This window comes from Perna viridis, chromosome 3 (genome assembly GCF_037379345.1).
Source record: "Perna viridis isolate PV_CMFRI_1.1 ecotype Kerala chromosome 3, ASM3737934v1, whole genome shotgun sequence".
Lineage (NCBI taxonomy): Eukaryota > Metazoa > Mollusca > Bivalvia > Mytilida > Mytilidae > Perna > Perna viridis.
In genome coordinates, this window is record NC_142447.1 from 28,017,064 (window position 1) to 28,040,816 (window position 23,753).

The 23,753-nt window shown below is 33.3% G+C and overlaps 1 protein-coding gene across 5 annotated transcripts; it reads left to right on the forward strand.

Moving 5' to 3' along the window:
• The first annotated feature begins 13 nt into the window (after positions 1-13).
• Positions 14-22,992, forward strand: LOC148621705 (uncharacterized). Of its 5 annotated transcripts, none has more exons than XM_088576349.1 (12): positions 8,573-8,603; positions 8,933-9,035; positions 10,861-11,064; positions 11,377-11,534; positions 12,258-12,438; positions 14,497-14,616; positions 15,503-15,670; positions 16,120-16,284; positions 16,895-17,160; positions 18,435-18,740; positions 19,261-19,353; positions 20,555-22,992. In XM_088576349.1, exons 2-12 carry the CDS (start codon positions 8,948-8,950, stop codon positions 20,714-20,716), a joined length of 1,911 nt encoding a protein of 636 aa, XP_088432475.1. In that variant the 5' UTR covers positions 8,573-8,603; positions 8,933-8,947; the 3' UTR covers positions 20,717-22,992. The 5 variants fall into 5 exon arrangements, with proteins under 5 accessions (XP_088432476.1, XP_088432479.1, XP_088432475.1 ...); XM_088576351.1 differs by having other exon boundaries at positions 14,497-14,547; XM_088576350.1 differs by lacking the exons at positions 8,573-8,603; positions 8,933-9,035 and adding an exon at positions 14-328.
• Positions 22,993-23,753: the final 761 nt, after the last annotated feature.

A 23,753-nucleotide genomic window follows, 5' to 3' on the forward strand; every position in this document is an offset into this window, starting at 1 on the left:
AATCGCATCCAGAAAATAACTGCTCCAAATTTAACCTTGACCCAGGAATAACAACAGAGATAGCTGCAATACACTGAAATTCTTGAGGAAGCCCTGTATACTGACTCTAGTCTTTGAGCAGTTGTTGAAAGTCTTATCTCCAAAAATAATTCAGATAGAACGGAATGTATTAAATGCCATAATTATTCAACCACTAACTTTCATAGTATATAACTCTGTTATTGCCATTTGTTTTGTTGTGTAACAGTAGTCAGCATGTCAACTACTGTTAGACTATGCAGCCATCCAGTTCGTAGTGTTGTTGTTAACGCAGTGAGGAGACAACCAGGTACTATATAATTTGTTTATAATTTAATTTTATGTTACCTAAAGTTCTGATTAGCATTGTAACCTGTTGGGTCCGTACCAGATCAATTTCTGGGTAGTGAATGACTATCTTTATTAGAAATGTATGATTAGCTACGCACACCTTACTGTGATCTAAATGCCTTGCATCTGTCTAATGTGCCTCTGGGTGCCTTGCTGTCTAACAATGCGTTCTTACAATGTGTCCCTAGATAAGTGATGTGTAAGGATATGACACCTTCAAAATTTGGTTATAACCCTAAGCCTTCTTCAGGCTATGCGATGATACACAGATGTAACAGTCCTATCCTTCGAATCATTATTACCTTTAGTAGATATGAGAACCAGTTAACTGCAATCAACTCGCTATAACCAACTACTAACTACTAATGGGGTTTTTAACATCCTTGACTACCCTGTCCAGTCTCATATGGTGACATGGACGACACTTTACTAAAGTGTAACAATTGCTTTTATACCATGTTTGGAAGAGTCCATCTAATTATTTGGGTGATACAAAAAGTGGCTATCATCAACGTATTTTACCCTGCCAGGGTAAAGCTTATCACTTTGTATTTTCTATAATCAATTTCCGCATTTAGCTATCGTATCTGATCCGGGTGTGACTTACATATCAGAGACTCCATAGTAATGTGTAAACAAATCAAAATCGAAAGTAGAACAATTAAATTGAGTATTAATACATAGAAAATCCACCTACTTTGATACCATTGAAAGAGGTAAATGTTGACAGAGGAGAGAAACTGCTATCAATCTCATCCCTAGTAAATTTCGTCACAGCATTCATGAATTCAAACTTATCATTTTGCTCTGTATGACCCCAGATTTGTCTCCAAATAACCTTTTGATGTCAATGAAATAATGTAATTTTAAATTGTGACATCATTGATCTTTAAATTTAAGAAGAAAATGATAGGAAAATATATTATTTTCGCCAATGGTGTCCACAAGTGTAAATATGTCTATTGTACATGTATACTGGTAGTTTAACTTTGTAAGCTGGTTAACACTTGAGTGGTCTTAACAGGCATGTTTTGTGTATATGTAGTTGTAACCATAGTCATCTTTCCATTTATTAACTGAATTTTAGTTTACCGTTCTAATTTCTATGTTACATTAGTATTCCTTACACTGGCAGGACATTTTGGGATGGTGGTAGTGGTGGTGAACGGCCCTTTCTTTCAATTCCACCAAGTGCTAATTCTTTCATGACATGCATTGTATTTTCTGTTGACATGCCCTTTTTTACCTGGATTATCCTGTCCTTTCCAAAATATTCAGGGAACACTATACATGTAAGAAAGTTGAAAGGATTTTATGACTATGAAACAGTGATTTTTTCATTGTGAAACATTTTTCAGAATGACGAAAAATTTCTGACCTCATTTTGTCATGTGAAATCTTTGAAAGTACAAAAACAATCAAAAGTTGAAAGCCCAAAATCAATTCAAGTGGTGAAACTGACAATTTTATTAGCCAAAGCTAATTACAGCCCTCAACAGGTGTAAAAATTTGTTTAACATCAAATTCGTCAATTATGCTATTCATAGAGTGGAGTCAATTTTGATCACTTGACCACTCGTGCATGACATTGAAAGTCAATAAAGGTCAAATGCTGATCTAAATTGCTGCTGGAAATTCCTTTACTTTTCATTAAGTTTGCATCAAAATTACTTTAGAAGTTTATTATCATTTATATTGGTACATCGAAGTTGAGAGTGTAAACCAAATGTGGGTTATTGTAGTACAATGTAGCATGTCCGCAACATCTATAATCATGAAAATGTCATTTATGCTAACAATAAAATCCTCAGACCCCATTATATTGATATTAATTATACATTGTGATTGTGAAACAACAACATAAATTTGTCATTTACCCAGTCTGATTCCAATTAGCTCATACATGTTGTACATGTACATGTTACAGTTGAAATTGTGCTGAAAATAGAATACCTGGAGGCAAAATAATAGGGGAAATACTGATTTGAAAATATTTACATGTATGATTGATTGTTGTGGTTTAATGCCCGAGCAGCAATATTTCAGCTGTATTCAGGCGATGAACATGAAATGGATGATAAAATGAACATGAAATAATGATGAAATGAAAAATGGGATGGGGCACAAGGATAATGGGGTTGAAAAATTTTGATTGCCACTGGAAATAAGGGGAGGTGGGTAGGGTCGGGCAATTTAGCCTCCTGAGGCGGAACGCAAAGGTTCCTACTCCTATCCAATACCACAGCAGGGTTCTTTAATGTGCTAGGAACAGGGCATCTTTCCCAACACGGTGCACCACTATGGTTTGCGGTCAGGTTTTCCGTATTATAGGCTGACAATCCCAGCATGTAACACACCAGGGTACCCCATTCCACCACCTGGTGCACACAACCCAGTTGTTCTGTGGGAAGAGTGCCCTAGCCCCCAGCTAAGGTTCTGAGCACAATTTAGTTGCCTTTTACCACAAGCTTAGCGCTGCTGCAGGACTATTCTTTTGACACCCAGACCTGAACAGGGCTATTTAAATGTAAATGTGTCCTAAATTTCAAAACTGTGATGCATGTACATGTAGTACTGATGCTTGTTAAGGCTAGCAATTGATCTACATAAAATGTTATTTACATCTGTAGCTACATTTCACTAGATGTATTTTTGTGTTTCTACAAAGGGTGAAACAGCAATTTTTTTTTTCAATATTAGAGAAATTTTGAATTAAATCAGGAATATAATATGTAGTCCTTGATTAAGAAAAGGAGTGGTAAGGGACTTCTTTTGTTTTTTTTTATGATTAAAGACTATGGAGTACTCAGTTTTTATTGAAGACATCAGAAATGCTTCTATACTGATGTCACATTCTAAGAAAGTAGTGCAAATTTTGTTTCAACTACAATTTCTCCTATCTTATCATTTGACCTCAATGTGAATGAAGAACTTTTCTGGAATTGGAGTGACTGTGAAAGTTGTCTTATTACGGTAGAAAACAAAAACAAACAAAAAACAAAAACAAAAACAAAAACAAAAACAAAAACAAAAAACTGTGGCAAAATCCTGCTTCCTGAGCATCTTCAGGGATGTATTGAAGCCAAGTAAAATACATTTGTAATATAAAAAAGTAAGTTATTTTTTTATCTGACTTTAGATAGCCTGGCATAATTGTATACATGTACATTCATTAATTTTTACTTTGTGAAACTTTCACCTGCAGATGTTTTAAGTAGTCTTAGAAATTATGTTGCAAGAACAGTTGTAGTGAACATGGCTTACTGTTACATTATTCAGTGAGTGTTCAGGCAATTGTTTTCAAATAGGGCAGTTTTATGTATTTTGATATACAATGTATGACTACATGTATTTTCATGCAAATACAGGTACTTGTTACATACACTGTATATACATGTGTGAGCAGTATCTTCTTTAATATTTTTAATATTTTGCTATTTAGTTCATTATGCACACGTCATGTCATGTATACTTCTTTTTTTTGTTATGGCAGTTATTTGAATGGAAACAAATCTGGTGTCATGGCAATCACTTAAGTATACAAAAATGTGTAAATGTATAAATCTCTATGAAATTGTACCATAATAGAATTTGGGGGTTGTAACTTGAACCGTTTACGAATTGGTGTCCTAAAAGGGGCCACAAATAAGCATTTCCTGATTCTGCATGTTAAGTTGAGTACTAGTGATTGGTCTCATTGAAATTATTCCAGAATGTCCCATATACCACATAAAGAAGGCTAGAATTAAATTTTAGGGGTTGAAACATTAGGGAGTTAGGGGCCAAAAAGTGACCACTTCCATTCTGGTCAAATTATTTTCCTGTGTTGAATATTTTATCACAGTTTTTAATCACAATCAAAATGCAGTGCTGTATCAAGCTTTATTGGTGTATCCATAGTTTCCACAACTGTTCTGGGTTGATTTCTGAGATTTTACCAAACTGTGCCCTGGGAAGATAATTTAATTTTTTATGAAAGGTAGACAAAGGAAAACAAAAGGAAAACTATACATTCACATCTAGTGTCCTATTCCGATAAACTGACTAACTCATTACCATAATTTTGTTTCTAACATATAGTGGGAGTATATCTGTTATGAGTAAGAATAACTCACTGCATTCCATTTGGGTGCTAAAATTGGCAACCATTTCCATAAGCCAGACAATGTTTGCTTGTTGCCCCCTATATAAGGCTCATGAATGTTCTTTTGACAGCAAAAAAGGAAAATATCAAAAGTAATACAATGACTAAAAAAATGTATTAACTTTTATACACAGTATAACTACCAAACCATGTACATGTATAACAAAGCACAGAATTAATAAAGAAAATTAAAATTAAAATGGATGAAAATAAACTAAAACACCAGATGATAATAAAAGCATTAAAACATTACTATAAAAATACAAAGCAATCAAAGGACAAAATAAAACAACAAAAACTCTGAGTATTCAGAGAAAATCTGAGAGATTTAAATCATCATGTATCATGGATTACCAATTAGGTCAGTTTTCAAGTCTCTTTTAAAACATTCAAGTTTTTGACAGTTTCTGAGCTGACATGACAGATTATTTGATAGTGTCACTGCCACCTTATTGAACCTTCCATCTCCCTATATTACTTCAGAAACCCTTGTCTGGCAAGTATTTTCTTACTTGGTGGGGTATGAAGAAACAGAATTCCAACCTCTTACATTGTAGAAGTATCCCTATGTCTTTGTCCTGGTGGAAGGTACAGTTAATAGACAACTGATTTCGATGGTAGGGCTCTTGCAGGGGTGTATGGTTTGACAAGTTCTGACAAATATCCAAAAGCAAGTTGGTGAAGACATTTGAACACTGACAAATGACCTTATATGGAATGTGATATTCAACAGGAAGCCTATGGAATTGGATCAGAACAGATGCTTTGTATTAGTACTTTATAGCCTGTGTTACAAGCCTGCCTGCAGTGTTTTATACGGTTTGTTCACTCCAAAAGTAGGGCATTGCTATATTCTAGTCTCAATGTAACTACAGAGTTCACGTGGATCTTGCACGCATCTTCAGAAATAAACGGACCAGTACTACTACCTATCCGTCGTACCTGCACAAACACATGTAACATAATCTTACAACAGTTTTTCTGTGGTGTCAGATTTGTCAAGGTACATCCTGAGATTTTTGTACAACGTCTGTATGTATACTTCATATACGATGTTCCCTTCGAACACGATTTCCAGTTTTATTTATTCCGTTTTGGGGATAAAAAACATTAGTTCTGTTTTGTCTTGGTTCAGTTTTAATAAAATTGAACAAATCCATTTTCGAATACCTGTGAGACATGAATGCCATCAACCGATCCGAATTATTAACCGAAATATCAACCCAGATTTTCGACGTTCTTAAAATATAATGATCTGGAAATCGTGCGCCCATATAGTATGAAGCATAAAAAAATTGATGCCTGTTGAAACTAGAAAAAACTATGAGCAATGCTCACTAAATCTATACCCAGCTCCCCCAAAAATTGATCATATACACAAAAATCTTAATTGTAGACTAGGGGTACAGAACCGAAAAAGATTTTTTTATCCTAGTTGGGTAATTGTCTTTTTGACATGTATTCAAAATCCATTCTTTAAACATGAAGTAGGTGATCTAGAAAGCTGGAAAAGGGAGACACGGTACAAGTCATCATGCTTAAGCTGTATAAAAAAAAACTAATCATTCCTTCGAATGATTGAGAAATCTGCGACGGAAAATTTCCCAATACGGCACTTGTAAAAAATCTAAGTCGCTCGGAAAACAGGAAGTAGATAACCTAGAGAGCTGGAAAGGGAAGACACTGTACAAGTCATCATGCTTAAGTTGTATAAAAAAAACCCTAATCATTCCTTCGAATGATTGAGAAATCTGCGACGGAAAATTTCCCAATACGGCACTTGTAAAAATTCTAAGTCGCTCGTAAATCAGGAAGTAGATAACCTAGAGAGCTGGAAAAGAGAGACAATGTACAAGTCGTCATGCGTAAGCCATGTAACAAATACATGTATCTAACAATTGCCTTCAGTAGAAGCCAAGAAATCTTTGACGGAAGTATTTGCTACGAACGGAATGACGGACTGACACGCCCATCACTATATAGCCCCCACTTTTCAAGCGGGGTATACAAATACCATTTTCAACATGCACCTAATGGAAATGTACCGGAAGAACACTCAGTCATCTAACGGCAATGGCTTTACTGATAGCTGTAACCAAACGCCCTTTTTCGGTGTTACAAGTTCCTTAACTCTGGAACGAAAATCAGATACAATGAAAAACAAAAGGATGTTTGATTTATATTTAAATACAAACTTCAAATGTTTTTTGTGTGTTAAAAGTGACGCGTAGATGGACAGAATCATGAAAGTCTCGTCAAAAGAATTCGGAATTCTAAGATACTCAGCTGCGTTCTATAAATGGGCCATCAACCAAAAAGTGATGTCAGTCAATTATTTTTTTAAAAAAGAATTTAGGTCTAAAGACAGTGGAAATATGTTCCAGTATCTACGTCAATTACTTTATGCTTTTAAAGTTAAAAAAGTTGTAGTTTTTCATTCTTTTGTTAAAATCTGTTTAGAAAGGTGGGTAAGGTCGGGCAATTTACCTTCCTGTGGCGTAGCCCAATCATTATGGTTCCTACTCCGATAGAAAACCACGGAATGGTTCTTTGACGTGCGAGCAGCGTGGCATCTTTCCCAACACGTTGCACCACTATAGTTTGCGGTCAGGTTTTCCGTACTATGACCCGACGACCCCCAGTATGTAACGTGTCAGGAGTACCCTAATCCACCACCTGGGGCACACAACCCAGTTGCTCTGTGGGCAGAGCACTTTAGCCCTCGGCCATGGTTCTGAGCACTATTTAGTGGCCTTTTACGACAAGCTTAGTGCTGCTGCGGGCCTATTCTTTTGACACCCGGACCCACACTGGCTGGAAATGAAAGGTAATTTGGAAATCAGCATTGGCGATAATTTTTGTGCATGACAAAGTATAGGGAATGATTTAGTGTTTCTAGAAAAGCAGAGGACGCTTACCCTACTGGTGCACCTGGTCCATGCTCCTAGTTTTTAGTGGAGTCCGAGTTGCTCATTTGCTTTTGTTACTTTGTATGTATGATTTTAGTTACTTTATGTTCTTTGTTGTGTACATTGTATGTCTGTTTTCCATGTCTGGTCTTTGTCCCAGGATTGCATTCTTTTGATTACCACTATAACGTTGGTTCCCTTGATTACTCGTAAACAAAAACGGAAATTATTTCAATATATGATACACTTGCACATGACACGCAACAGACAGACAGACATGTAGTGCAATTTAAGGAACGACCCAGTATTTTTATCTGCCCCATGAAGTAATATGTACTCGGCCATATGCTTTACACTATAATAACTATTATTTTCAAGTGTGTCCCGTGGGTATTGAGGCTATTTCAAATGGACAAATATATTACAATCTTTCGTCATAACTTAAATTAGTTAAACAAAAATACGGATAAATCGTCAAAAGAATGGTTGGTGACGTCACTGTCAGACAGGACAACTATATTAGACAAAAACTAAACAATAAAAAACAATTAAATTATTTCTTTATAACTAAATGTTGACTTTGGAGCGTTAAAAAAACTGCGCTAGAGTAGCATACGCCTCCAGTAATACAAATAACAAACATCGAAAAATAATAGAAAGTTTGAGATCTAGCTATGGATAATAATGAATAAATAATTAAATCCATCAAAGCGTTTTCGAATGGGCATGGGGGCGAACGACAATTCAACTAAAGACTTCCACATACAAAAAATGTAATTAATTGACGTCTGTAAGTTTGACTATTTAAAGCATTGTATCGTCTGCATGCCTCCACGATTTATGTGCAGTCCGACTAGTGTAATATACTAGAATATGCATATTTAATGGTTTGAACAAGTCCCGGTGAACAGGCACTTGTTTCTATCAATGACCGATTGCTATCAAGTATGATTATATTCATATTAAATAGTAACCGACCGTTGATAGAAACAAGTGTCTGTCCCTGTGGTCTGATTTCGCTAACGCCTTATAATTAAGCACAGACAACATGTGTCATCATCTTCCGTTGTTCGACGTCGTTGTTATTAAAAGGAACGACGATGTCACAGTCGATTTGTTCCAAGCAACGATACGTAATAATGACAGTCATGGGAAATGATGACGCTTATCCCTGACTAAAGGTAATTATCAGCAGCGTTTTTCGGAAGTATTTAAAGTATAGGATTGTTCTAATTCCTGTGATCGAGACTCGAAAATTTCAAAATTGAGGATGTCATTGTTGCATTGGTCCCGAACTTAATGCCTTTTCACTTATATTTTTTTTTTCTAATTTCGAGTTTGATGCTGGACCCTTTCACATCAAGATTCTGTTCTATTCCGTTTTGTTTTCTGCTTTGCGTCGACTATTTAATTTCTTACCTGTCACGTTCCTCTTTGTTTCGTTGTCTGGTTTTGTTGTCTTTTTTCATATTTCGTTTCAAATGGATTTTATTTCGATTCTATTTTTCAGACACACGCTAGAAATATGCCGTCAGCTTCGATAAGGTACATCTGTGTTAAAAGATGTGCGAAGAAGCTTTGGGATTCGCGTCCTCTATTTGATTTTTCCGGCGGTATGTAGTACGCAAAAAGTGAAATTTAAAACTCGTTAGAGTGGTTTATTATCATAGCAGTATAGCTGTCCTATCATGCCTATAATGCAGGCCTATCAAGTCTTGAATCATTTTGAAGCTGACTTGGCGGTATTTTACTTTGATCTATTGCTTTTTGTCTTCGATCTTTTAAACTTATACCAAATGTTTGAAAACTTGACAACCCTGATGATAACTTATCAACTACTTTTAAGCAAACAAAGTGTTCAGGTTCAGGCAACTAGTGTTTCAACTCCCAAAGCTTTTTGGGTGGTTTTGCATGCTTGTTTCCATTTCAATAATCAAATTGCTGAGGCATTAGTCAAAGAAGACTTTAAAAAACCATATTTTATTGAGACTTGTATTTCTTCACTGACATAAGTACTGAAACTGCTCAGAAATATATAAATATCAGAAGGGTAAGGGTTATTTCATTACTTGCCTTGGTTTTTTTCTGAATTAAAGGGAAGATAATGATACCGAGAATATCAAAAAGAAAACAGACCTAATAAACTTGTTTATTCTTTGAAAAATCATTCATTTCAATCTGTACTTACTATCATTCAAGTTGAAATCCAATTTAAAAAAAAAAATCATACTTGTTGAAATGAATGTGTCTTTTTGACTGATCTCATGTTTCCACTATCTCTTTTTAAGACTGAGTAGATATTGCCTGTAATCAAGCACAAGATTTCTCTTTGACTGGTGTATATGTACATATACTTATAGGTTCTACTATTAGCAATAAAAATTTGTATTCAGCACGGATTTGTGAATTCATTTTAAATGTATAGTTATTTAAAAAAAAAAGTTTAATAAAAAGATTTGTTGGAACCACAATATAACCACCTTTGATGGACTCAATACCCAGTGTTGGTGTTATGGATGGTCTTTGTTTACACCAATCATAATCTGATGCAACTTGTTGATGTTAATTTAACAGTGTATTAATCAATATTTTGCTTTCACTTTCAACACATGGCATTTAAAAGGGAATTCATTCTATTTATTTTTTTTGCTATCTTTTATGTGTACAAGTAATATCCATTTTAACTATTCAGTTTTATTTTTTCTTCAGAACTTGTGTTTTTTTGTTATCAAATTGAAATGTATATATTGTTAAGTGATTGGTAGAAGTGAGTTGTGAATGTACAAGTGTGAAGTGTGTTGTCTTCTCAAATTATTTTCATACAGTTATGAATTTCATATTATATATGTATATATAATACCCATTTGGACTCTAGTCCAGTTGTTAAACCCTTAATATATTCCAAAAAATATTTAGTAAATAAATCGCTTCTTACTATGGAAAACAATTTTTTGGCAGGTTACTAATATTCATGGTTTTAATGCTTCATTCAAACCACAAATTTATATTCTTCATAAAATACAAGTATCTGTTAAAAAATTAAGGGTTTACTGATATTCAGAAGTTCAAAAACCCATTAACTAACCAAATCTGGACAAATTATTACAGTTGATACACTGGAAACTGAGGTATTTTCGAAGTACATGTATATAATTTTGGTAAAAGTAAAAATGACAGGAAATTTCAGGAGTAAACTCTGCCAGCACCTCCCAAAATTACAGGGTACAATCAACAAATTGACAAGGCACAAGAACTAAACATATACACTGAAAAATAACGAGCATGAACACTTCATTAAATACCTTAACATGCATGATTTCTGTAATTTGTTTAAGATGCAACTTACATTACCAAAACATTTTGAAATGTGCAGTATTCCTAACAAACTAAAGTAGTCAATAAAAATATAAATTAACTTTTCTTTAATTTTTATTTTAGCATGTTCACAAAAAGCTTGCAGGAAAGACAGTACTGCATGTCACAAGGTCTACTCTGTGCCATGTGGATGCCGCCAAATGAGTACTACCAACTTTGGGAATGGCACTGGTAGTTTCAGCAGTGGAGGAATGGGAGCAGGAGGCACTACAACTGTCAAATGTCACAGCTGTGGCCATATCAATACATTTGAAGTAACAGGCTCTGGTAAGTTTGAGAAGGATTATACTATATATATTGCATTTATATTGATGAATTGAAATAAATTTTACTTTAATACATTTTTTAAGTTATTTTTATAATGCATAGTCAAGTATGAAATTTTCATACGTTCTTGAAGCTTGAGAGATATTTTATCAGTGGTCATTATTTTTGGCATTAAGTACAGATCCATGATAGGGTCCGGAAGATCTTAAATTAAAAGAGACATGTTATAGAACATTTAATGTTCTTCTAAACAAACCCTTAATCCTCAGGATGTTGAAGAAATGTTTTATATTCCACTCGCCAATTTTCCAGGGTTACAGTTTTCAGCATGTCAGAATGAGAACTGCAGAAAACCATTGCTGAATGGATTAAATTTGGGAAACATTCACATGGAGTTAAAAAACAAGGAAGTACGGGAAGATGATGCAAACAAAACTCCTAGTCAACCACCTATACCCTACCCTAGAAAGGTATGTAGCACTCATTAAACTTATATTAAATTTATTTGTATCTTCCTTAAGTGTTTGAGGTGAGTTAGTTGAGTTATTTTCATATCAATATATTAAACTGGGAGTATAAAACCTTTAAGTCACTATGTTCTTTTTGCAATAATGCAAATAACAATACAAGTGTGAAGTGGATTTTTTTTATATAAAAACAAATACCTGTTGAACTTAGACATTTTTTCCTGCAGTACGTGCTGTTATAGGAACTGTACACATTCGAGAGAATTTGTAATCCACACTACGTTTTTTTTTTCTCGACATTCTTTAATAGTGTTTATGCTTTTATTGAGCATATTTATGTCCTAAAATTTATGCTGGTGAAACAGGCCTAGACAAGTATTTGTCTTTTTGTTCATATGATGTTATTGCATTGAATTCAAACCAAAAAAAGCACATTTTTTTTCTAGCTATGAAAAAATGGAAAAAAAACTACTTATCTAGGAGCAATGGAAAGATTTTAAGAAATGCCTCCCTCTCATTTGTTTTCTTGAAAGATGGTTTGAGAACTAAGAAATTACCTTTGTTCAGTGTAACAAACAAACGAATACCCTACTAAAATAGTTCATTAAAAAATGTACAATATACTTACGTCCTAATGTGGTCGTTTTATAGATACAAAAGATTGGAAATTATTATTGATAAATGCTTGATTGCTGCATAATACATGTACATTTATGTCTGTTTCAGATTAATGAATATTTGGATCAGTTTGTGATAGGCCAACCTAGATGTAAGAAAGTTTTAGCAACACAAGTTTATATCCATTACAAAAGGATTCGACATAACTTTCCAGAGCAACCCAAGACAGCTGAGCCCTTTTCTGGTGATCTTTCATTGAAAACACACGAATTTCATCAACAGTTAAAAGGTAAAATGAGATTAATGTTACAAGTTCCAAGGAAAGTTAATCGGCCAACAGGTTATTTTGTTAAACCATCCATTAACATCATACATGTACATTAAAAATATGTTCCCTACATTTTAAGAAGTTTAGCCTGAATATGTCAGGTGAATTTTGGCATGATATGCACAATTTTATTGACATGTAAAGCATTGTTTACGATCTGCCATTTTAATTTCCTGTAAATAGAATGTGCCAATACCTAAGCGACGGTCCCAATCTCGTAGTACTCAAACGAAATCATCTATATAGTTTCAGTCGTTTGAATATGTGAATTAGACTGAAATTAATTTCTTCTGAATTGTCAGTCCATAGGGGGCGTTATATGTTCTGCACATGATTGGGAGTTTTTTTTTTTTTTTTTAAGCGGTTAATTTCATTCAGCGGGACAGGGTCCTCTCAATTAGTCTAGTAATTTTTTTTTTAACTGAATTTTGTCTATCTGATATTGCTTTTTTCTTAATTATAATTCTTTTTACTGATTGATGTATATAAATTTGATGACCTGATAATTACATTTATAATGTGCTGATTATATAATTGGTTTATAACTATATTAAACCAGCCCTCGGCTCTGTCATGTGGTTATTAACGATATTAAACCAGCCCTCGGCTCTGTCTTATTTGGTTTATAACTATATTAAACCAGCCCTCGGCTCTGTCTATTTGGTTTATAACTATATTAAACCAGCCATCGGCTCTGTCTATTTGGTTTATAATTATATTAAACCATCCCTCGGCTCTGTCGTGTGATTATAACTATATTAAACCAGCCCTCGGCTCTGTCTTTTTGGTTTATAACTATATTAAACCAGGCCTCGGCCCTGTCGTGTGGTTTATAACTATATTAAACCAGCCCTCGGCTCTGTCTATTTGGTTTATAACTATATTAAACCAGCCCTCGGCTCCGTCTATTTGGTTTATAACTATATTAAACCAGCCCTCGGCTCTGTCTATTTGGTTTATAACTATATTAAACCAGCCCTCGGCTCTGTCGTGTGGTTTATAACTATATTAAACCAGCCCTCGGCTCTGTTGTGTGGTTATTCACTTTAAGTTATTTTTCTCTTATTTTGTCATATGTATGACAGATATCTAGTGGATATGCTATACGTTACTAATATGATGGTATGATTTTGTTGTTTGTTCTCTATGGCGTTAAAGGTTGAAGAATGGTAATTTATGATATGTTATCTTGCAAATTAGTTGTTTATTGTCAACATAAAAATGAACAAGAAGCAAATGGTAAACATTTTCTTTTTTCATAAAGATGAATCTGTTGAAATCTAATTTTATTTGTAAAATATGAGTTCAGAAATGGAGTACTTATTTTTATACTGTAAAGTACATGAAAAACTTCAATGGGAGGGAGTATTCGAAAATGGAAAAGTTTTTGATAAATTTTAAAAACTAATGAAAAGATAGCTGAAGAAAGAAAAAGAAAAGCAGAAGATAGTCAAATCCAAGAGAAAACAGATGATAGTACAGACAAAAAAAAAAAAAAAAAAAAACAATTTGGCTAGTTAAATTACTATTTGGCTAGCAAGATCAATATTCCACTAGCCAGAATGGCAAGGTGGGAAAAAAAATGGTTTCCCACACTGTAAGTATCATCTGTTTTACAGGCATTATAGTAGAATTTTGCTTCACAAATGTGGCCATTTCATGCAACATATTGGCTGTCTTTAAGTAAACACGTAGAAACTTTTTTTTAAAAATAAGACTACATAAATGGCCAACCTCTGGTAAAAAATGATAAAATGGACTGAATTAAACCTTGCTATAAATTCACGTTTTGTGTAATTTCTGTCATTGTGTATTGCTTTTTGATCAAAATAAACATCAATTCAGTTTTTCTGTCGTCATGTTACTATCAGTTCCATTTTTCTTGAGAATCAGCATATTTATTGTTTTCATTTCTGGTAATTTATGGTAATCTTAAATCAGTTGTGAATCCATCATTCTCAAAACCTATCATTCATATTTTCTCATATCATCTTTCTTTTTCTCTTCTTCTATGTACAGATATTGCAGCAAAGAAAATGAAAAGTACCTCAAGAAAGTCCAAAAACAAAGGTTTTACAAAGCACCTGTTCGTACATCCATCTGACAAGTTTTTACCCAGTCAGTCTACATACTTCAGTGGTACCATGTCATATCTCTATACCATATTTCTGTCTCATTTACCTGTTTCCATTTCATTCTTTCTCTGTGCTTATAAATTGCAACAACTCTAATAACTAGCTACATTCTGTTTTATCATTGACCAAGAAACAATTACCATATACATTAATGCTTTTCTATTGAAGTATTTTCTCTTCATATTGTTTTATTCTTTTGGTATGCAAATCTTCATCATTGCATCAGTTCTATATGACTTTACTCTGATTTTCACATTCTCAAACGACTTTCTTTCATTACTTGAACTACTTACATGTAGATGACTGTGATGCCTGTAATCTAACCATTTCGTAGAGGGCTTAAAAACATAAACTACATTAAAGTAAGGAAGTTGTTGTGTTACCTGTTTCAGTTTATAACTGGCGGACTTGAACTGATGTTACATTTCATTTCATGGACCTTATCAGTAGGGTAACAATGCATTCAGGGTCAATATAAGTAATGTTCAAAAATTGAGCTTACTCAACATTGTCCGTTCTATACAATAGTATGCCAAAAAATTAAGTGTTTTTTTTCCAAAACATTAGTTGTCTTGTCAGTCATTACACTGAACAATTTGCAGATGAAGCACACCTTTTTGTCAGAATCCTTCCTTTTTAGGCTTTTCGAATAGATTTATCATATGAGCTCCTTTCCTATAAAATCTCACTTTTCTCTTGGGACAGCCTATGCTTTTCAAGGTCTCCTGCCTGTGGAGTGAGACGTGTGTCTCCTCGGGTTGACTATTGTTCACAATTTTTTTAATGTGTAATAGTTTAAACTCTGAATATTAGAAATATGCCGAATGACAAAGTCACAATTTTTTTCACATTTTGCTTCATATGTTTAATGCAGTGATATAATTTGACAGCAGCCCTTCAGGCCAACAGTCCTCTTGGACCAGCCCCTGGTACTCAACAACACCAACAACAACCAAACAACACTGCCAGTAATACTGTAGGGTCTAATTTTGACTTCACTAAAAATACACTGAAACTGGAGAAAAGTAATATTATAATCATTGGACCTACTGGAACAGGTATGTGTGTTATATGGTATTGTAGTACAGGTCTACCTGAGAAAGATGCAGATGGTGATAAGTCCAAATTTTTTGTTAGTTTTCTCAATAGAGTAAATGCATTTATTTTTTTTAATTAAAAATGTGGGTTTCTGTGTGAAGTGGAATTTTTCTGGAAATTCTTCAAATAGATTTTATCAGTCAAAGAGACCCTGGCTTGTGCTATAGTCAGACAATCTTAAGCAGTTTTAATACAAAATAAAACTAATTTTGTTTCGTGGTCGGTTTTATTTTGGTAAATGAGCATTATTTTAAAAATTCTTAAAATTGCAGTACTGAAATGGATGACATCATGATCAAAATTCATTTTATTTGATTGAGAGTATGTAACCATTGGTCAACAACAGTATGAACAGGCACTGTCATTGACATACATTGTTGTAATCTTATAAACATTCATTTTCTTTTAGGCAAAACTCTCCAGGTTGAAACTTTAGCTAAATGTTTAGATGTTCCCTATGCTAAATGGGATTGTACCAATCTAACACAGGCTGGTTATGTTGGTGAAGATGTGGAATCTGTTATTTCTATGTTGTACCAGAACTCCAACCAAGATATACACAAATGTCAGCAAGGTTTGTCATTGTCATATAGAACTTTAACTGGTCTACAATTTGTCCTTTTATAGGCTTAGGCCATTTATAAATACTAACAGACCATTTAATCAATAGAGCAACTGTGTTTTGAATATTATTCATCTTTTTTTTAATTGTGAGTAAAAGATAGATTTTGATGTTTATTCAACTGCAAACCATTGACATCATTAAATGGTAGTGTGCTGTCGATGTTGTCTGTACAATACATGTACCATGAATATAAAGGATTATATCTCTTTGAAACTGTACAACAAGGTGTCATACCATAACAGGGAGGCTTGGGTGGTGGTATAACAATTAGGAAATTAAGAGTATAAAGGGAAAAAAAAAGCGTTTTCCCACTTTAGCACACTTTGATTCTGGTCAAAATCTTATCCTGTATCAAACATTTAATTGCAATTCAAATTCACACTTGAAGAGTGTGCATACTTGCCCCTGCTGTTTTTGGGTTTGACCTCTGTCGTTATATCAAGCTGTGCTTGCAAAGCATTTGTTTATGTTGTAAAAGAATATCATCTTTTTCAAAAGAATTGTATGAAAGAAGAAAAAAAAGTATTATAGACCATTTTTTTTTTTTTGCTTATTCCAGGCATAGTTTTCCTTGATGAAGTTGATAAATTGAAAAGTACAAATGTGAGTGGTGGTGTAGTTCGAGATGTTGGTGGTGAAGGAGTACAACAAAGTTTGCTCAAGTTACTCGAGGGGACGGTTGTCAATGTTCCAGCTGATAAAAATTCTAGCAAGAAGCTGAGAGGACAAGAAACTGTACAAATTGACACCACAAATATATTATTTATTTTATCTGGGGCTTTCAATGGATTGGAGAAAGTGGTCAAGAATCGAATGAAAAAAGGAGTAAGTGTCAAGTAAAGGCAAATATTTAATTTACATTTGTAGTATACTTTATTTCTTTTGAATTGAGAATGAAGGAGATCTGATTTTGATATGTAACTTATTGCAGAGGATTAATAATTAAGTCCCCTTTTAAGCCTGTGGTATAACAAGCTTTTCACTCCAAATTTGCCAATTTTTGTTCAGCAATTTTATGAAACAGAGTGAAAAATGTTTGTATGCAATGAGTAGCAAGTCTTAGGGATTTTCTAGAAAATGTTATTTCCCCTCCCATAGAATTATGAGTTATTTTTTTTTTAAATTAGGTCATATTTTTTAAATGAATGCTCCACGTGTGGAAAGGAGTTATGGTTTTGTTTAAAAAAAGATATGGGTTCATATCCTTGGAACAGCAAGTTTTTGATCCAAAGTGACATATTGTTTTTGTAATATTATCAAGTTTTGACACATTTTGATCTCTTCTTGAGGGAACTAAGTTGAAATGGCAATAGAATAGTCTCCCTTAGCTCATTAATTAAACAGAATTTTGGTTGGTACAAAGTTTACAACTGCATTATTACAGGAAGAAAGTCAGGTTTTTTTTAGTATGTTAATGCTTTCAATCATCAAAGCCAAGGCAAAGCTATGAAATGTATTGTAAAACAAAAAGATTTACTTTTTGTTACGTAATTATTATTTTCATTTCAACAGAATAGATGTTCATGGGATTTAACTTTTTTCAGTATGCCACTTTAGACATTTTTACAATAAAAAAATGTACATTGTGGTGGGAGGGGATGATTTTTTCCAGGATCTAAATTAAATAAGTTGTGGTCATTCAGATTAATTCAATAATATAAGTGGTGGGTTTTGAAATACTTCAAATTATATAGGTGGTGGAGTCTAAAAATATGCGCTTTGTGAGTGGACTTGGTATGTTATAATGTTTATCACTGGAATTTTATAAAAAATTTAGCAGAGTGCTTGTAAATTATACCTCTACACTATTACTGTGGGTCACCTTGTCAATCTGTCTGCTAATTGACTTTGGTAACATATTTTTTTAGTTTTTACTGGACTATTTGGTGTATGTTTTTGAGCATGTACTATAACTCTCCATTTCAGTTTTCCTACACTTCAACATTCTGTTTGGAGTATTACATTGTTTCCTGGTTATGAGTATGCTTAGCATGGTAATGTGTTACTTATTGTTATATATAAAATTAGGATAGCACAGTGTAAACATGAAATTATAATGCCTCTGAAAACTGATTTAAACTTTTCACTGTTTCTTTTAGACCCAGTCATTTGGATTTGGAGCTAAGGGAATTAAAAGTGAACAACAAACTCAATCAGAGACTGGTCATAAAACTGTGGTATCAGATCTTAAAAATGCTGAATTAGAAAGAAAGGAAAATAATAGACTTAGACAGGAAGTTGAAGCCACAGATATTGTTCGTTTTGGATTCCTCCCTGAATTTGTTGGTCGTGTACCTATTATCGCCACTGTTGATGATTTAGATCAGGATGATTTAACGAGAATTCTTATTGAACCTAAGAACTCTATTATTGCACAATTTACACAGTCCTTTGCATTAGATGGGGTAAGTTTAGATATATTTTTTGGAATGGAAGGTAGAATGTCAGTGAACCGTTCCAATGATTTGTAAGAGTTGTGTCTCTTACCTTAGGTCTACTTCCGTAATGAGGGTAAATGTAAGACAAAATGTAAGTCACCAATTTGAATTCATATCCTGCTAATGAAAAATATTGTAAGTATAAAATAAGTTATTAAATTTGTCGTCACAGTTCTACTTTCTATTATGGTATCAAAACTTTTTGTTGATTTAACACTTACAATCATTTGTTTAATTGACTACTGAAACACAAAAGTAATTTTTGTTTTACCTTGAAATGCTTAAGAGTTCATATATATGGCTATCAGATTTGTGATTTCATAAGTTTCTGGGAATATTTAAATGCAAAGGTATTCTTTGTCAAAGTAAAAAAAAAGTTTTGTTTGGAATTTTTAAGTGTAATACAATTCAGTTCATTAAGACAGAGAATATTTGTCACACTATTATTGCACTTGCATAGTATATTAGAAATAAGCTTTCTTTATAGGTTGAATTGGAATTTGAATTAGAAGCTAGAAAGGCCATAGCAGAAAAATGTTTGGAAAAGAAGACAGGAGCCAGAGGTCTTAGAGCTGTTGTGGTAAGTATCAAAAATGTTTGGAAAAGAAGACAGGAGCCAGAGGTCTTAGAGCTGTTTTAGTAAGTATCAAAAATGTTTGGAAAAAAAGACAGGAGCCAGAGGTCTTAGAGCTGTTGTAGTAGGTATCAAAAATGTTTGGAAAAGAAGACAGGAGCCATAGGTCTTAGAGCTGTTGTAGTAAGTATCAAAAATGTTTGGAAAAGAAGACAGGAGCCAGAGGTCTTAGTGCTGTTTTAGTAAGTATCAAAAATGTTTGGAAAAGAAGACAGGAGCCAGAGGTCTTAGTGCTGTTTTAGTAAGTATCAAAAATGTTTGGAAAAGAAGACAGGAGCCAGAGGTCTTAGAGCTGTTGTAGTAAGTATCAAAAATGTTTGGAAAAGAAGACAGGAGCCAGAGGTCTTAGTGCTGTTTTAGTAAGTATCAAAAATGTTTGGAAAAGAAGACAGGAGCCAGAGGTCTTAGAGCTGTTGTAGTAGGTATCAAAAATGTTTGGAAAAGAAGACAGGAGCCAGAGGTCTTAGAGCTGTTGTAGTAGGTATCAAAAATGTTTGGAAAAGAAGACAGGAGCCATAGGTCTTAGAGCTGTTGTAGTAAGTGTCAAAAATGTTTGGAAAAGAAGACAGGAGCCAGAGGTCTTAGAGCTGTTGTAGTAAGTATCAAAAATGTTTGGAAAAGAAGACAGGAGCCAGAGGTCTTAGAGCTGTTGTAGTAAGTGTCAAAAATGTTTGGAAAAGAAGACAGGAGCCAGAGGTCTTAGAGCTGTTGTAGTAAGTATCAAAAATGTTTGGAAAAGAAGACAGGAGCCAGAGGTCTTAGAGCTGTTGTAGTAAGTGTCAAAAATAGACCAATGAGGAGTTCTACTTCATTTTGACTACATTATGAAAACCTTATTGTACAAAATTTCTGATTAGATGAATTGCCTTACATTCATATTCTCGACTTAAAAAGAGTATGGTTACTACAAATTTATAACAATATTTTTATATGTGAAAATAAATCCAAACAAATGAACAAATATTAGACAAAAAAAAAAAAAAAAGAACAAAACAAAATGGAAATTGAAGATCAAGATGTTTAGGTATTTACAGAATCATTTTATTGCACTAAACAAATCATATTTTACATGCAATTACCTTTCATTTATTGCGCCATTTCATTGTAAATATTGAAACTGTTTATTTCATACGTTCTTTTTTTCCAGGAAACTCTTTTAGAAAATGTTCAATATGTTCTCCCTGAATTAGGGCCATGTAAAGTTATAATTAATGAGGACTTTGTAAGAGGAAAAATTCCGGAGCCTCACATAGAGAAGAAGCCTGATGATGATAGTTCTGAAGAAGTAGAAAGAGCCACATCAGTATAAAATATGTAGTGCTCTTATTTTATTCATGATTATTGATATTTTCAGGGATTATTAATGTTCTGTTCATTTTTAGAATTATACCTGCTGTCAGTTTACTTTTTGTAATAAAATTTAATCAAAGGAAATCAGGCAGATTTGTGATTTTTTTGGTGGGTAGTTTATTTTGCATTATTCATTATTATTTACCTTATATATGTAGACTTATTTAGATGTAACACAATTTCTTATTGTTTTTATCCTCGTGTTATTGGCTCTATTAACTCAATTTAAACTGACTGACATCTTGCCATAAAAAATTCAGTTTGAAGTTTTAAGGAAATTATAAAGATTTTTTAATGTTTGTGTGAGTATTCTTTGATCCCAAATTTTACTTGCAGAATAAAAGTTTGCCTAGAAAAGTAGCTTGTGTAATTTTTGTCACTTTTATTCCATCACAAAAAAAAAGGTTTTAAAGTACATAGTAATTTAATTGATTTGACTACTTATCGTTCAATGTGTATTTGGTTTTTGCTTGTCTGTAATTAATGGTCCTGATGAATAGATGTTAATGGTCCTGATGAATAGATGTATTCATTGTGTTAACAGTCTGTCTACTTTGGCTTTACTAGTATTAACAAGCTAATCTCTTTAATGATTCACAATTTTCAGTGCAATGTTTTGTTTTGTTATAATTTGTGATGTACTGATTGTTAGGTGGTGGATATTTTGAAACAGCTTTGGATATTAAGAATTTTAGAAAATTGTATTTAAGATTATCTAGTATTATCTTGGCAGTCTACATTTGATATCATGATTGTGGGTGTTTCCTCTATTAGAACTGTCTACAGAGCCATACTTTAGCCAGATTTTGGCAGATAATTTGATTAACTTTATATAGCAAAATCACTTTGATGTCAGTCATGTAAAGCATGCAGGAATTTGGCATTCATTAGACAGGTATTGTTGTTTGACCTGCCAAGATATAAAAGTTTTGACTCTTATGTTCTGGGCTGCATTCTTTTCCTCTTTTGAACTGCCATTTCTGTATTTAACTTCATAGACATATTTTGTTGTTATTTTCTGACTTACTGCTATTTTTCAAAGTCAAAATGGAATTCCAACCACTAACCTTTATGAAGTAAAGCTAACTATGATTTGTCTTAATATTTTGTGATTTTTGTGATGGGGCTATAGATATATGATGAAGATTTGCTTAAAATATTTTCATCATGATTTATCAAAGGAATCAGAATTTTTTAAATTTAAACAAAGTGGCTACAGTGTAATGACATATGTATATAATCGAGAAGTCTATTGAACTAATAGAAACAAGTTAAACCGTAACCTTTTTTTGTTTCAAACACTATGTTTACTTTCTCATTTATGCCTTATCTTTGAAGTGGATAGTATGTTGCATGTTAAAAGCTGAAAAGGTAATTACTCTGAAGTATTTTTTTTCTCAATCAAACACGTTTACTAGGGCAGTTCATTTTATTCCAATAATTTAGGTGACCATACCATATTTCATACATGTACATATAAAGTCTTTCACACCTATGTTTCTGATTACATGATGGGATGAATGTATAACTAGAGATTGAATGTACTCTTTAATACACATGTACATATATTGACATACGTGGGGAAGTTTGTTAAAATATTATTACATCTGTTTCTTCCTGGCTTCTTATTTTTTTAAGTAAAACAAAAATTTCCCATTTAAATTCCAAATTTGTATTATTTTATGCGTTTTGTTAGTTTCAGAAAATAATATTTGACAGTTTAAAAAAAAGCCCAACTTATTTATCATCGAAAATTCACTTATAGATAGTGAAGGTTTTATCTTAGATCCTCTGATAATGGTAGAATAGTTCTTGTGCCTTAGATAGTATTTTCTCTGATAAGCACACCTAGACTGAATGTCCATTGGAGCTATTGTGATCACTATTTTTATTCATCTGTTACATTCGTATGTTTTGAGTGTATGATGTATGAATAAAACCAGTTGAAAGTTCGTCTTCATCTGTGTTTTTGAAGTGTGGTGTGATAATTAGGAAAGTGATATAATCAATAATATCTATCATTTAATAACGAGTTGATATGGTGCTAATGCACCTCTTTGTTATATCTGAAAGTAAATATTCCAAGGGAAATAACCAATTATATCAATGGATCGATTTTGTATTAACATTTCCATAATTGTTTAATACAATAATTTAATACAATGTTTTATACTAAGACATTCTTTATTATTGTCATTATTTATCCTGTTGGTCATTAAATTGTTTCACCTTTTATTTCTTACTTTTATTTTTGGCCATAGTATGGTCCTATATGAATATATCATCATCATTATACAAGTAAAATTCTCGTAAGTAAAAGAACCCCTGTTTTGTCTTAGGCGAGCATGCTAGCCTGGAGTGGGAAAGGATGGGTTTCAGTCACAACAGACTTGAAAATTGGTAGTCACTTTCTCTCTAATAGGATAGACTGACAGAGTGATGTGTGCTTAATAAGGAGTCAGGATAATGTGTCCGAGATTGGAGACGTGTCTACCTGTGGGCTGTTGATTGTGTGAGCTAAAACAATAAAGGTGGGGTGCAGCGTGTCAGTTAAGAACAATTTAAAGTAGGGTCTTCTCGATTGGCCAAACATTCTCGTCCTGAAAATCATCTGCCATTAAAGGTGTGTTTACACTTATTGAAGACCTGGTGATCTCTGGGAGTATGTACTACTTTTGTATTAATGTTATAGGCTGGTGAATTTTAAGCTCACCTGGCCGAAAGGCCATGTGTGCTTATGCCATCGCTAAATGTCTGTCGTCCGGCGTAGTCGTATGTTAACTTTTTCAAACGTCTTCGAAACCACTAGACAGAATGTAACCAAACTTTGCATTAATGTTCCTTAGGGTATTATTAACAATCGTTGTGCGGGCATTTTTAATTTGGCAGAAACTTGGCAGTAGTTACTAAAAATAGGCAAAAGGGGTCAAATTGCTGAATTGTGCAAATAACCCCAAAACGGTGTTTTGCTAAAATCTAGCAGGTAGTAAAATTGT